Source organism: Chroicocephalus ridibundus, chromosome 9 (genome assembly GCF_963924245.1).
Source record: "Chroicocephalus ridibundus chromosome 9, bChrRid1.1, whole genome shotgun sequence".
In the NCBI taxonomy this organism is placed as follows: domain Eukaryota; kingdom Metazoa; phylum Chordata; class Aves; order Charadriiformes; family Laridae; genus Chroicocephalus; species Chroicocephalus ridibundus.
The window spans coordinates 21,638,505-21,654,496 of NC_086292.1; the positions used below are offsets into that span (position 1 = coordinate 21,638,505).

At 43.2% G+C, this 15,992-nt stretch overlaps 1 protein-coding gene across 4 annotated transcripts; it reads left to right on the forward strand.

The window, feature by feature from the left end:
• Positions 1 to 302: 302 nt before the first annotated feature.
• MOSPD1 (motile sperm domain containing 1) lies at positions 303 to 15,341 on the forward strand. 4 transcript variants are annotated; one of them, XM_063345402.1, is made up of 7 exons: positions 303 to 429; positions 5,639 to 5,895; positions 6,079 to 6,154; positions 9,382 to 9,608; positions 11,549 to 11,710; positions 12,294 to 12,397; positions 14,222 to 15,341. In XM_063345402.1, exons 2-6 carry the CDS (start codon positions 5,742 to 5,744, stop codon positions 12,371 to 12,373), a joined length of 699 nt encoding a protein of 232 aa, XP_063201472.1. In that variant the 5' UTR covers positions 303 to 429; positions 5,639 to 5,741; the 3' UTR covers positions 12,374 to 12,397; positions 14,222 to 15,341. The 4 variants fall into 4 exon arrangements, 3 of the variants coding, with proteins under 3 accessions (XP_063201472.1, XP_063201471.1, XP_063201473.1); XM_063345401.1 differs by lacking the exon at positions 303 to 429 and adding an exon at positions 488 to 718; XR_010072409.1 differs by lacking the exons at positions 303 to 429; positions 12,294 to 12,397 and adding exons at positions 489 to 718; positions 14,034 to 14,143.
• The last annotated feature ends 651 nt before the right edge of the window (positions 15,342 to 15,992 follow it).

A 15,992-nucleotide genomic window follows, 5' to 3' on the forward strand; every position in this document is an offset into this window, starting at 1 on the left:
GCAGGCCGGTCACAGAATCCCCCGCTCCCCGTCGCTGGGCCTCCCATCACTTCGCCGCCCAGGGGGCGCAGGCCGGCGGCACTCCTCACCCCCTCCCCACGGCGCCAGCGGTGCCCCCAGCCCGGCCCGGCCCGGCCCTAGAGCTGCCGGCGGGGACCGGGCCCCATGCCGCCTCCCGGCGGGGAGCGGGGCAGCCACCGGGGAACGCGGCCCCCATGGCGGTAACAGCCCCGGCACCTCACCTCACGGCCTGCCGGGCCAACATGGCGGCGGGGTGTGGCGGCGGGGCGGGGCGCGGCGCGGTGACGTCTGGCGATGGCCGCCGGCGGGGGGGGAGCTGTCCGCCGCCGTCCCGGCAGCCATAGCGACGACGCTACCTGCGGCGAGGGCGGCCGGCGGGGGGGCGGACAATAGGCGGCCCCGGAGGGGGTGAGTTCGGGGCGGCGGGGGCCGAGCGACACCCCCGGGACGGGGCGCGGCGGGAGGGAGGAGAGACACCCCCACCGCGGTTACCGGGCAGTGCGGGGCCTGACAGGCCGGGCCTGGCGGGGAGCGCGGCGCCTTCCCCCGGCAGAGCCTGCCGGCCTTTCCCTCGGCAGGGCCGTGCGGAGGAGCGGGGCGGCGGCCGCGCTGCCAGGCCCCGGTGGCGCCTGCCCGGCCTGGCCGCTCTGGGCCGCGGGGAGCGGGGCGGGCGGGCCGTGCCCCGCTGCGGCCCGGGGTGAGTGCGGGGCGGCCGGCGGTGGGGAAGGAGCGCGGGCCGGGGCGGGCTGGGTTATCGCCAGGGGCAGGGCTGCGGGGAGAGGCCGTCAGGGCGCAGATGCCTCAGCCTTTATCTCTGCGGCTCCTCGTCGGAGAACAAAGAGGATCAATTAAGCGGGTGCAGTTCTTGCCCTGCTCTGCCGTCCCGAGGTGCGCTTTGAGGGTCGCACCGGAATGCCCTCGGTCCCGGCGTTCCCTGAGGAACGAGTGTTTTCCTCGGTTCGTCTGTGGCATTTTGGCGCTTCAGCCGAGTGTTTGAACCCGGGCTGAGACGGGGAGAAAGGCGGCGTAGCGCTGACGAGCAAGGTACACGCTTAAAAAACCCAGCCAGTTTAGTGTGTTAAACACAACCTGAAAGTGAGAAAATAGAGACGAAAGCAGATGTGCCCTTGAAAGTCTTCCATAAGATTCTTCCGAGCATTACAGTAGAATGGGTCAGAAACAACACACAGCTGTTATTTTGTTTTGCCCTGCTTTTGCATGTCTCTTAGTTGCATTTGAAGAATGCATTTGAATATTAGTGGGGGTTTTTTTTTGTTACTGCTACCTTTTCAGCATTTGAAAAAATAAGGGGGGAAAATAACGTGGTCCTAATAAATCATGCTGATACTGACAGCAAAATTTATGCGTGTTGTTGTCATCCATGCTAATAGGTAACGCTCTGAGACTGTTTCATTTTACAGCATCCTGGAGACAGTTACTAATTACATTTCTCATCACTCTACAGAGGTAAACAGTAGCATGTTTCAGCCCAGGCTTTGCAAAGTGTCAGAGTAGTTCTGCCAGTTTAAATGCGACTTTCCGCCTACTTAAATACCTTGCAGAATATGTGCCTTCATAGATTAGCAAATTGAGGTGAGGTTAACCAACTTGCTCAAGGTCATGGAGTGTCAGTGACAGAGTTAGCAATAATGGAATCCAGCCATCCTGGCTGCTGGGGCCCTGCTCTAATCGCTGGATGACTCTCCCAAATAATTGCAGGTAGTTTAAACATTGGTTGGCGTAAGTGCACGTTAAGGCCTCAAAAAAAACAACTTCTGGAGACACAAAATGTTAACAGATCTGCCCCAGCTCGTATGCTGTATTTGCATGTAGCTTAAAGTAATTGCAGTGCTTGATGTAGGAGGAGGGAATTTTGAAGATGACTTTGTGATTTTGTAAGATGATTTTGTAAATATGCGTTCAAAAGACATCAATTTTATTGAGTCTATAGTGTAGAAAGGCTTATTGTGTGGATTTAGAGGGTAGATTATGAGATATAACAAAAATAGATTACACTGTAATTAAGACATTTTTTAAAAGGAGAATGTGGAGACTATGACTGTAAAGAGGTTATCTTCTGAATAAAGTGTTTACCAGATGACATTCTGTAGAGTTATTTGCAGTTGTTAGGGTAAAAAAAAAACAAAACAGCCAACAAATGCATTCAGAAGCCACGGTGATGAGGCTGTTGGAAGTTGAAATGGGAACAAAAAACTTCCTCGCTTGATTTATTTTTTTCAGCAGATACTTGCTAAGCAAAAACAAATCACAATTGGTGTTATTTCTGACCCTAGAGAGAAGTTACGTTTCACTTGGTGTTTTTCTCTGTCGACTTAGATTTATGAAGGAAGGGATTTCAAAGGAAACGCTGGCAGATCAGTGTGTGCTGTTGTGACACCACCAGTATATATTTAGTAACTTCAGGGGGGAAAGATCCTTATTGTGCTTAAAAAAAAAAAAAAAAAAAAAAAAGTAGTGACAATTGTTTGACTGGACTTCAAAGAGCATTGGAAAGCAAGCTGGCATTGTTCAGGTGTTCGGCTCTGGCCCCAGTCCTGTAACGAGCGTTACATTTGGCAGATTCCTGCAGCTGCGGGGAGTTTCGGTGGCGGTACCAGGAGAAGCCCATCTGCGCAGACTTGAGACCACAGATCTCAGTTTTGTAAGGATTTGTTTGTGCTTACCTTTGTGTTCTGCAAACAGTCCTGGTGCCTGTTGACTACAAGGCTTAGCGGTGGTGGTGAGACTCCGCTGCGCTGCCGTGCACAGTGTAGAAGAGCGGCGGCCAACTTTTTCAAGTTTTAAATGGACTGGCTGGGGTGCCAAAGGCTGCGTAGCCTTATTCTGAACGTTTACAGGAGCGCTGCTTTAGGGCTCGTCTCTGCAGAGAAGTTCTGATGATAGAGATTTTCTCTGTAAAAGTCTTTACAGTTTCTTGTTGATGAGTGCTGTGTGAAAAGTAGGCGGTTATTAGTGCTAAACCATCAAATTTCCCCAGCGTATGTGTAGTTTATAATGCGGTCTTTGGGAAAAGTACTTTTACTGATATTACTTAGTGAGATATCCCAGCAAGGTGACTTTTAAGCCAAAATGCTTGTCTCAAAAGGATGCTGGTTGCTTGCTTAGAAATCCAGAGGTTGATATCCTGAATGACACTGCTGTGTCAGCTGTGGCTGCTGCAGGCCTGGGTTTGCCAGGTTTTACTTCTGCCAGTCTGAGTGGTAACTTCTTACCCAGCCAAGTTAAATAAGAAAGGGAAACAATAAATGTGGTATACTTTTTTTCTTTGAAGATTGGTGGCTTATCCATCTGCAAGTTGTGGAATCCTGGGAGGTTAGCGTGCTCTGTGTTTCGATGGATGCATAAGGAAAATGAGCCTGGTAATAGGCTTAGTGGTCCATACCTCCACTGATGTTGTGATTTGTGCCACTGGTTGAGCTGAAGAAACTGGAGTTGTGCTATGACGCCAGGAATTAGAATGAAACGTGCAGTGTTTGGAAAAAAAATCAGAATAATACAAATTATTGTAAATAATCTTTTTAAAATGTCATTAAGTATAGTCGCTTAAAAGATCTAGCAGCAGTTACCTATTGGTTGTACAGGAGTTTAAAACATTTATTAGGAAAAAAAAAAACCAAACCCTTTTGTTAATTTCAAAGATTGCGTTAATTTCTGGTACACTTAATGCATGCAGTGCAGATATATGAGAATCTTTTATTCTCGTATGTATGTTTACTGAATACTGCATTGAGCTAACTTTTGTTAAGAAAAAAGTAAATTCTTAATCTTCTGCCTATGCGAAGTTTCAGAAGAAGTTATTTTGCATTCCTGTGAGCTGGCAGTTTTTCCACATTAGCTCTTCATATAGTCTTAATATATTTGAAGGGAACTGGGAATCTCGCTTGGCAATAGTACGTAAAGTTGTTGAAGGAATAATGCGTACACTTGCTGCACAAAGTGCTTCTGAACTTTGTTAATTCTTGTGAAACAAAAGGGATTTACCAAAATTCTAAGAAGCGCTTGGAACCCAAATTGCCACTTACAGAGCTCTTTCTTTTTCTAGACCCTTCTTAATAAGGTAGCAGAACATCAGCTTGGAACACTATCATTGGGGATTTGTTTTCAGAATATTATTAGTAGCATTTCAGTGAAGTGGAAACAAACCTGTGCTCTGAAAAGAAACTGGATCTTGGGGAAAGACATACCAGTAAGAGCCATGAATTTAAATTCTACAGGGACGATTTGCTATTTTAAAAACTAAATATACTTAAAAGCTTCGTTTTTGAATAAGAATCAGAGCCTGTAAATCTGAAGATATGACAGATATATTCTAGTAAACACCTAAACTCGTGTCATGTTCCAAGTATGAAACATGTATCTGGTGCTTGGAAATGTGAACGTCATGACGTTTAGAATGCAAAAATAAGCATTTGGTTTTGATTGTTCATAATGCCAGGGCTGTCCGCTGCTGGGAAGTTCAGAAACTAAACTTCATAAGGTGCAACCAGATCAGTTTATTGGACTGGAGAACAGCTGAAATGGATGTTGTTTTATAAAGCTTCATTGGAAGTGGAAATTACAGCTAATGAGTCAATAGGAACTTTCTGTTCTTTTAATATTTTGTACTATAGAATAAAGTTAAGCCTCAAAGGAGACCTTCAGTTTGCTAATTAACCTATGGGAGCTACAGTAAAACACGGCGCTCTTGAGGAGGAAATATATGTAGCTGTTTCACTTTGTTCTGTCTGTGGTGTGTAAAGCCAGCGGTATGTGTGCTGAGGAGTCTGGCCTTAATTTTATTTTATGAAATACGTTTGGGATTGTTGCTTGATCGGGTCATGGGTTCTGGTTTTAGTTCTGGAATGTCACTCAAAATAAAACAAAACTGTGGGAGTGGCAGAGGGAGAGTTACGATGGTTATACTTGGGTTAGAGACAGCGGTGGTAGAAAACCTGGCTTATTTTTTAATCAAATAGTAAATCCCAGATCTGTTTGGTATTATTCATCCCAGTTATTTTTCAATTCGTTGCCTGTAACTACCATGCAATTGTAATGAGAGTTGAGTTTAAACAAGGCATGAAGCTGTTCCCCATTCTTTTGTTCTGAATCCCTGGATTTGACATACCTCAGTGCCTATGTGAGCAGATACCTGAGTTGTTAGACCTCATCCGGGAAGGTCACCACTGCAGAGAGATTCCTGCCTAAACGGTGACTACTGCTGCCTTTTGGCTTTGTGTTTCCTTAGTTCTGCTCTGGTTTTTCACAAGTGTTAGTGTTCTGAGGCAGGGATGGGATATCTTTGGTGGTGGTTGGTTTGTGTTGCAAAGAGCCAGCATAAGCAGCGTTTGTCATGGACCGGGACCCCAAAATGCTGCCGCGATACAGTGAAGAAGTGCTTATCCGTTTATTCTACAGCAGTTTGATAAATAGCTGGAAACCCAATGCAAATATCTTTTTTCTATTTCTGTATTTTTGAAGGAACTTAAGTAAAGGTAGATTCATAACCAATCTTCAAGTTCTATATTTTTACACCTTTGTTGACTGCCTCAGTTTAGTATAGACTTATGGAAATAATCTTCTTGCTTTTTCTCTTTTTTTTTCCCCTTTTTTCCTTTAGAATTGCCAAAATGCTTTGGAATTCTTAAACGATTCAAAATCTGAAGTCTCTGAGGATACAAACTCATAAGAACACAAGAAGCAGCAAGGAGGATTCAGTGCCAATGCAGCAACAAAAAAGACAGCCAGAGTTAGTGGAAGGAAATCTTCCTGTTTTTGTTTTTCCTACAGAACTTATATTTTATGCAGATGACCAGTCAACACACAAGCAGGTGTTGACTCTATATAACCCCTATGAGTTTGCCTTAAAATTCAAAGGTGGGTTTCCTAGGTTAAGTTCTATTTAAGGGTTAGTTGGTGATCTTGAACAGTCCAATTATAATTCCTGTAAGAAATCATATTTGTGACAAAACCAAACTCATGTCTTTACATGCATCTGTTGATGAAGTTGGTGAGGTATTAATTCGTGATTTGTTACCACTGTTGCCCTTTTTGTTGCAGTTCTTTGTACAACTCCAAATAAATATGCGGTGGTTGATGCTACTGGTTCTGTGAAGCCTCAGTGCTGTGTTGATATGTAAGTAAAAGCTGTTGGTTTGGTTTGGTTTTCAAATGTATGATACTTGATCACCTTAACTTATTTAGTATTTAAGACGTAGTAAATGACAGTGGACGTAGTATAAACTAAGTTGGGTAAAGTTAACGATATTTTCCTAATCTCTTACATGCTTGTGGCCATCTGATCTTTGCTATTCTTTCACTCTAGGGCAGAGATGCTCCAATATTGGAGATATTTCCTCCTTTAATTTTGCTTTGAGGCATAAATGAAATGGTAGTAAATGCATCCTGTGGTATGGTTTGTAAATCAGCAGTGAGGGTAATATGAGCCTCCTCTGAGTACTTTTTTATTATTTCTAACAAGAAAAGCAAGACCTCCAGGGTTGGGATTTCTTAGTGAGAAATATTTGTTTGCAGATGGGCAAAATGAAAATGCATGCAGTTCTGCTGAGCGCACTTTCCCGGGCCATGTTTAATGAAGGTACTTTTGCCTACCTTTCACCCCCCCCCCGCCTCTCTCGTTCTCAGATCTCTCTGCTTCCCCTTTACCTGTTTCTCCTGGCAGCTCCCAGCCCAGAGAAAAGATGAAGGCCAGTTAAGTGACCACAATAATGTATAAGGTGTGTAGGCTGCTGTAGCTCAAAGTAGAGTAGGTATATAAGCTAAACCAGCTTTTTCGTCTTCCATTTGCCACCTTATTTCTGTGCTGATGTACAGATATAGCTAAAGAAAGTATGAAGTACGTAAAAGAGCAGACTGAGCTTTCTGACTAGAAATTCGCAAACTGTAAAACACCTTTTGGGATCTCTGGCTAAAAAATGGCCGTATGCAAAAAACCTTGCTCTTGAATGATCCCTCTTTTGTCAGATAAATAATACGGTGCTTGGGGAACGGCTCTTTCCTGTAGACTGTTCTCCTCAGGTGTAATTTGGAAAATTCCAAGGGCTCACCAAATAGAAAGGAATTTTAAAACATGGAACTAGAATTTTCAGTGGGCAGGGGCAACAATCCTAAAAATGGAACAAAACAGGTCAGGATATACCCGTGTATCAGTGTGCTATTCCTGTCTTTAGCAGACATGTACACAAGCATGATTACATCTAGTTCATCTTAAACAAATGTCTTTTATTAAATAAAGGAAAATAAGGCATATGCATGTTTCCAAGGGATTTTTTTGTGCAACAAAACCCCCATCCCGTTCCAGTAGTTGCTGTCTAAGGGCAGTGTTTACTGCTAGGATATGAGCAGTACTATGCAAGTATGGCCGTTTGCCAGATAAACAGATATTCTACAGAGCTTCCAATTATGCAATGGTCTCGAAAAAGAAACAGGAGAATGTATCTGTTTATAAGGGTCTGCAGAAAACATCTCTTTGCTTGGCAGCAGACGCGTGTTCTCATAGCACAGCGTTATGTAAAGATTCTGCTTAGGTTGATACTAAGAGTAGACACAAAAATTTAAAAGGAAGCGTTAAGGGAAGAAATAAAGGCTTGAATCTGTTGTTCTGATGTGCTGAGACTTGTATGAATTAGGATGGGGCGGGGGGGGGGGTAAAGCCTTTTGTTTCCGTGAAGGCAGTTGCCCAGCCAACACTCAGCTTGCTGAAAGCCTGTCATAAGCACACTCTTTTGCCGCGGACGTGACGTAACACTATGTACGTTCCTGCAGGCTTCTCTCTTGGGGGATGACTTGGTCTCTGTTTCCTTGTTGAATAGTCTATTCAGACTAGACAGCAGTTACAAGCACTGGCTATGTGTTAATGTTTGTAGGTACCTTGGTGTGATATAGTTCCTTTAAATGAAGACTGAAACGCAAAAATCTGTTTCTTGCAGCAGTTTAATGTATATATTATCACAAAGATAGGTTTCTTGAAGCAATTTTAAGGCTGCTATCCTGTGTTACTAAGGGTAGAATCATTTTTTTTTTTTCCCCTCAGGAGATGGCAACCTTCTTGAAGCCAAATCAGTTATATGTAGGTATTTTTTCAGATTAGCTATTGTTACCTTAGAAATGTTACCTTACCTTTCACAAAAAAAAGTTTCCAATTTGGAAAAATAATTAATCCATATTATCCCTAAGAGCCTACAACTTCAAAACCTAAATGTTACAGCATTTTTAATGCTAGGGACGTATTTTCATAATGAATGATGAATGCAGAGAGGAGGCAGTTTAGCTGCTCAGAGGTCTCTATTGCCTTTCATCAGTGTTATTTTAAAACTGCCTTTTGTAGGTCCCACGTACAATTTTCCCCATGAAATGACATAAAAATAGAAGGAATGCAGCAGCTATCACCCTGGTTTGCTGTTGAAGCCATCTTGGCCGACGTATTCAAAACAGTGGAGCAACAGAGCGGTTGCTGGTCAGTGAGAAGGCTTACCAAGAAAATAACCGAGTCTCGAGCTGTAATTCAGGGAATATGCCTCCGCTGCAGTCCGAGTTGTGGTTGCAGCTTGTGTAGCTACACCCGCCCCGGCTCTTGGTAGCTGGTGAAGCCTCTGCGGCATCGTGCATTTCAGTGCAGGCTATGAAACGCGCTCGAGGTAGCTAGATTGATGAGCAGAGCTCTGCCGGAGCTCTGCTGTTGATGTCCAGATTTACTCACTGAAAGGCAGGTGAGAAACGTTTATGTGGATACGTAGTTGTCATTACTGCGCTGCTACGTGCTCTTAATGGTGGGCTTCTGATTTTGAAGATCCCTTTACATCTAGCTGACTCTTGAATGTAGAGGGAATGAGTTTTGCTTCTGAGGGAGTATAATTGTAAAGCTCTGGGCTTGGTTTTCTCAAGCAGCTAGACTTTCGCCATCGTCTCTCCAGGTATTCAGCAGTCTTACTTCTTTCCTTCCCTGTCCACTCCAGTCCCCCCGTACTTTTTTTAAAAAAATCATTGGCCAGCATCAAACAACAGGGATAAAGGAGGAGGCATCTTTCAGATGATTGATGTTTCGTGCAAATTGGCAGCTAGGCCTCAGATTGAGGCAAAGGTATTATGGAGATAAATAATTAACTGTTCTTTTTGGCCAGCCAATGGGAGCAGATATATTTGAGAACCAGAGCGAACTTAGGGAGAGGAAAGAGAAGGCAAGATCAAATCTTCAAGAACATTGAGTGATGGAGGAGGGAATGGGGGTCTGTGCTATGGCAGCGTATGGGGAAGGAGGGGAAACATCGGGATGCAGGGTGTAATTCCGCAGGAGACGTGCTTTTTATTAGTTCCTCTGTTTGAAAACCTTGTTTTCCTCTGCAGTGTGATTCGTCACAGAGATGTTCGGGCTTCTTACTATGGCGTGATAGATAAATTCCGTCTACAAGTGTCTGAGCAGAGCCAGAGGAAAGCATTAGGGAAAAAGGAGATTATTGCTACACTACTTCCATCTGCAAAGGAACAACAACAACAAAAGGAAGAGGAAGAAAAACGAATAAAAGAACACCTGGCTGAAAGTGTCTTTTTTGAGCAGACTTTGTGTCAACCAGGTAGCTGAAATCTTTTACCCCTTCTGTCTTCTGAATGGGTTATGAATAGCTGAAGTGACTAGAAAGCCTAGACTAAAATAAATTTTAAAATAATTCTTTTTACTTACCTGTAAGGCTGCTGTCTTTCTCGCTGGGGAATGATAGTGCCCAAGAACCCAAAGTATGGCTATTCGGCTTACGCTGTCTGGATGAATTGAGACCCTTTGCTGCCCCAGGTTTGCATGTCATACCTTAGAGAGTACATCCTCTATTTCTCTGGTGCAGAAGTTCTGTTGCAGCCAAGGGGAATTTATCTGCAAAAGGATGGTAGTTATTTTTTTCCCTTGGGCTCTTTCAGAACATATGCCCCTTCTGAGTTTGTTCCAAACCCCTAATCTTCCATTTCCTGATGAGCAGGAAATATTGCCAAAACATCTTCTAAAGTGCTCCTTGTTCTGCGCCATCGCCTTTGTCTGTCTCACCCATACAGAAAAGCACGGTTTCTAGCTGAAAACTCTTTGTACGTTTCATACGTGAGGAAGTGAATCAACAATCTTGGGCAAAACCTGGACTGAACAGTTAAAATTGAAGTGGTGGGGGGAGACTTTATAAAAAGTATGAAGTTTTACCGGAACTGATTCTTGACTTGACGGTCTGTCGTCTTGTTACTTTTACTGATTTATACTGTAATATTCTTGTCACTGGTTGATTTTTCATGACAAGAACAAAAATTAATTCCAGAAAATAGATGAACCTGCTTGAAGAGTGTTCCTTTTGTTAAAACCAAACCGTTTCACTATTTACACCTAGTTTGTTGGCTGGTGAAACACCTTTTACTAAAAAAACAACCAAACCCCTCAAGATGGGTATTAGTAGGATATGTGGTTAAAGCAAACCTACGAGGTCTCTGGGCTCACAGGACAAGATGTTACAATGATAGTTGTTTTGGTGCAAAGGGTTTGAACCATCCTGAACAATCAGATCCTGGTCTTAATCCAAATGCTTAAAAACCTTATTGACTACGTCACGTTACTCGCTTACAGAAAAACAGCAAACAAAACAACTGCAGTCTTGGCATATAACCTGTCACCTAGAAATGACAGATTTATGGAATTAAAATAGGACACGTATTGCTAATCACTGGGGATAGAAAAACTGGATAAAAACATTGGCTAATTGCCAATGGCTCTTAAGAATTTGGCTAGAGGTATCCAAGTAACACGTTAAGAGCTCTTTTCCAAGATGACACAGTGTGCCTCTGAGTAGGTTCCAGCTGTTAAACCACAGTGTAACAAAGAGTGCAAAGGTCAGTTCATCTATAGTTTGCATTTCCTTATTCTGGTGACACTGGACTGTCAGAATGGTTCGCTCTCACCGTTTTTAAAGAAAAATTCAAATATTTCTAATTTGTGGCACATAAAGTGGTTCTGTCAACACCTGAATCCTCTATAGAAAGGAGGAGAATGCATCTGGCCCAAGAACCTATGCTCTTGCTGTAGCCAAGGTTTGTTGTGGGGGTGGACGCAGAGTTAGCTGCCTGTGCAGCTCCTTTAAGCGCTCTTTCCTAATTGATTACCAATCACTGAAGGAACATCTCAAGGAATGGAGTCGGGATGCATGGTGAAACCTCAAGTGTTGCTGAAACATCCAGCTGTCGGGAGTGTGTATATATAGCTGCTGGGCCTGGCAGGCTCCCTTCCTCCAGGAGGGAGGGGTTTGGGAAGTCTTGTGAAAACAAGTTCCAGCATGGAACATGGAACAGGGAGCAGCCTTCCCCGCCGTGAAACGCGGAAGATTTGGGAGGGTGGGTTTAAGATGTGTTTTCCACCCCCTCCAAACTCCAAAGGGAAAAGAAAATCTCAGAATATTGCAGCTCCAATGCACCGCAAACACTTTTGCAGAATACGTACCGCTTGGATTGGGTAGATATTCCTTACAGTCCATACCATCTTGTTTTTCAGAAAACAGAACTGCCTCGTCGGGACCTAGTTTACTAACAGTCTTCCTAGGAATAGTGTGTATTGCAGCACTAATGCTACCTACATTGGGGGAAATGGAATCCCTGGTGCCTCTCTACCTCCACTTAAGTGTGAATCAAAAGTTAGTAGCTGCTTATGTTTTAGGTAAGTATTTTGCATTTTGTAAATGTTCTCTTGCAACGTCTGCCATTTGGGGAAACTTCTCCTGTGTTTGCCAGGGGCTGCAGGAAACTTGATGGAGACAAAGCACCGCGTTACATTTTGTTTTGCATCTCCACTTATGTTTGAACTTGCAGCCATAGTGATATCGGGGTAAATTAGTTACTGTTAAGTATTTTAGACCAGATATAGTTGATATTTATTACATACAGGCCCCTACACGTTAATTTATTTGATGACTGGCCAACTGTAGTCATCTGCCAGTAAAACTGAATGGAATGTGCTGTTTCTTATTCTTAGATTGAAATAGAGGGTTACTCAATTGCAGAACCTGGATCTTTTCTGTTATTTTATTTCTCTCTCCAGCCCAGATGAGCTGGTCCAAAAGGCTCCATTCACTACCTTGTTGATAAGCAGTTGAAATGTGCAGAAATGAGTTGTTGTAAACCCTCCTGAGAGACCACTACCCTCCACAATCCTTCCTGATTTGTAACTTGCTCCTAAATTAGCAAGCGTAAGATAAGTTGCACACTTCATTTGTTATGACTGTCTTTCTAAACTGTTTCAGATTTGAAGAGCAGTCACTCTAAACTCACTTCTCCTGTCCCGCTACCTGGCAGAAATGAGGATTTAAAGGAAAGGAGCTAGGCAGCTTCAAACTGATAGCTAGAGGTGAGGTAGTGATGGGAAAAGATGCGAGTTCTTGGTGGTTAATGCGCACGCTCAGTCGACTGGGCTGGAACGGTTTGAAAACTCCCTTGTTGCTAACCAGAAGCCCACGTCTTTGCCTGAGCCCCTGGTGGTGTATTTTCTGATGAGGACCCTGCAGCAATCCTCGCTTTCTCTTTAGCTCTAGTTTTGAAAATGACTCCAGTGTCCGCTGGTGCCAGCTATCGTATTAAACCATTTGACTTCATACATCTGCAACAGCTTACCTGTTTCTAGATTCACTATGAAGTCCTTACAGTCTTTGATTCCTTTGGTAGCGCGTTTTTAGTGTTCGTGAGAAGATTCTGATCTAGTTGAAGATGTCCCTGCTTCCTGCAGGGGGGCTGGACTAGGTGACCTTTAGAGGTCCCTTCCAACCCAACACATTCTGTGATTCTTCTGTATATAACTTGCTCATCTAGAGTTACTTGCCCTTGAGGAGATGAAACCACTTTCGTTCACAACACAGTACAAGTGGATTGTGTCGCATTTAATTGAAAAGGGAGGTTAATACCACACCAGCTGGGCTGTACAACATCTGAGAAGTATTTACTTTATTATTATTTATTTCTTTATTATTGCCTATACATGTGGTATAGGCTGTCCTGTAGCACCTTCCAGAAGCTTCTGTTCTCACTCTGCGATGATTGAGATAATCCAAGCTAAGGCCTGCAGCAGTTCGGGTAGCACTGATTGTCTAAACTAATACAGCCCTTAAGAAATAGCTGAACTATAATTCCTCTTTAATGGATAAATTGCTTGTCTAATGAAAGGCAGCATTACAGCTCTCTTCTGTCACCCTTCTATCCTCAAAATCTTATAAAAGGAATAAGTTAAATCAGTGTGTAGTGGCAGGGTAGTAAAACAGTCTCAGAAGTTAGTTTATTTGTGCTGAGCTCTGTAGGCTTTAGCTGAGCTCTCTGCAGGGAAAGGCTGTTCCGTGAGCGGCGCCTGAGCCTGCAAGAAAGTCAGCTTGCCTAAGAACTGAGAAATTACTATTCTGATGTTACGTAAGGTTGGAATTGAAGGAGCCCGAATGTTTTTCCATATCCCTCTCTGCCTTGTGCAGCATAACTCAGGGCTAAGAACTTGCAGGTTTGTACTTTTTCTGGTGTCTGCATGTAATTAAAGTGAACCTTTCAGTGTGCCGTGAGGAGGTTTATTAGCCCCATATTTCCTACTTTCATCTGGTTTTAATTGTTTTTAACCTCTGTCAGTGCGGTTCTGGCTTTTTTTTTCCTCCCTCTATAGAGGTCACAACACCCAGTCTGTAGAAAGCTCCCTATGTGGATGGACAAGGAAGTTTAAATCTTTGTCTAAAACTAGGCTTCGGTCAGTTATTCTGCCCAGAGCAGAAGCAGAAGTGCCTCGGAGCCCTCAGCTGCTGGGCCTGACTGACGGTGCAGCGTCGGAACTGCGCTGCCCAGAACTCGGCCCCCTGGAAACCGGTGGCTCTTGTGCTAATGTCACACTTACCCCCGTCAAAGTCCCGATGTCGAGGTTTTCCAGCGGTGAGATCGGTAACTGCTTGGAGTATTTACAGCTTCTGTAGTTACTAGATACACTGCACTTCACTGTCATTTTTTTTTTTTTTACACAGATTTTGACTACATCAAAACTCAGAGCAATACTTCCACTGTTGAAGTGCATATATAAACTCACTCTGCATGTATTTATGCCCTTCTACCTTATTTTCTGGCCTGTGACAGGGTAAAGTGTCTTTTCTTCGTTTTTAAATGTTTCATTCGGTGAAATTGAAGCGTTTAGTTCTTAATTCTTGTCTTTCAGGTCTCATCACCATGGTTATTTTGAGAACATGAGCAATGAGTGCATAGGATGGCAAACACCTTACTGTATATTCACATCATGAATGTGGACTGCCTTTTACTCCCATTTGGCTCATTAAGACGCTAGCAAAACCGTTCAGTGATTTAAGATACCTTCAGAAGTGTAATATATTTTAACTATGTATAATAAATGAAAGACTCAAAGCACTTTTGGGTGCTTCTGTAACAGACAGCTATGAAATGTTCAGTGATACCTGTGAAAATAATTTGAAAACAAAACAAACCAAACACTTTTATATCTACGCCTACTGTAAAAAAGTCCTTATTAAAGCAACATTTGTTATTTTTAGTCTTACGTTCACATCAGTGCGTGATCACTATAAAAGCAAAACTTGTCTTATGTAAAACCTTCAGTCGGGTTGTGGTTGTACGTGCCGGGGCCGGTGCATAACACTTCTGTATCCCCACCGCAAGGCGGAGAGTCGTGACTAATCAGTGAAGAAAAATGAAAGACTCCACCAGTGAAACTATGAAATAAACCATGAATTTTAGGTGAAGAAGTAATTCTCCCATTCCTTCCTTCATTACAAAGCTATGGTTGAGTGCTCATTTTCTTACCTGGGGAAAGAATTTCTGCAACAGCCGTTTTGTATCCCAGTTGCAGACAATAAAAAGAAGTTCTGTAATCATCAGATCCTTTCCTTTCTTAGGGATGCATGCAATATGTGAATTACGTGGCTTTAACAGAAGTTGAATTCACGCTGCACACTAATATAAAATCCTGCTTTTTTTTCTATTTTAGAGACTAAACTAAGTATAGCAACAACGGTGTTCCCCTACACCTTCCCTTCCCCCCCAGCCAAGAGAAGGGATTTCTTGCGTAGCAGAAACTCTTCCTCAAATGCCAGTTTTATATTCGAGGTGAACGTTTATCTTGTTTCGTATAACAACTCTTTCCCTTCACTTGGCATTTCATTGTTGGGATGTTGAGTTTAAAAATATTTCTACTGAAGGGCCACTATTACTGCGTTTGATTCGTACACAAATCTTTATAAGGCTCTGGAATATGCTCTGATCTATATAAAAAACATTTTGGAAATTAAACTTTCTTTCTCCCTGCATGTTATGGGTCACTTTTCTGTTTATGCATGGAAGTACAAAGAAACCACGCAGCAAGGAGTGGTGTTTAAAAAAAGAAAAGAAAAAAGGAGAAAGGTTGAATTTAAGTTGTTAATCACTGTACGTTTTTTCTTACGTATAAAAAACAACTAAGTAAGTCTCTCTAGGGCAATAAAATGTTACTTTAGTCGGATTCTCAGAAGAACTGAGATTGTGTCATCTCTCAACGTCAGATGATAAACAGTCAAACATTAACATTTGTAAAAAAAAAAATAAATAAGCGTTCCTGGTTTGAGACCTGGGTGCCTCCAGTGACAATCCCCGAGTGTTTTCCTGCCCCGGCGGAGCTGCGGGCTCAGACCTTCTCTCTCGTTCTTTAGTACCCGCGCTGTTAATTCCTGTTTTCCTGAGGTGGGTGAACCTGCTGCCTCTTGAGGGAGGGCGAGGGAATGGAACACAAGTCAGGGAGATAAAACCGCCACGGGGTACAACCCTGGCTGTTACGTATTACAATACCCACAGTTTTATGTTAGCAGGCCTTAACGCAAAGACAGTGTCTTAAAACTAAAAAAGCCCAAACAACCCCACAAACCTTTTTTCCCCCCCATATCCTGGAGTTCCAGCCGTGGGCCAGGACTGTGTTTTGCCCGGCC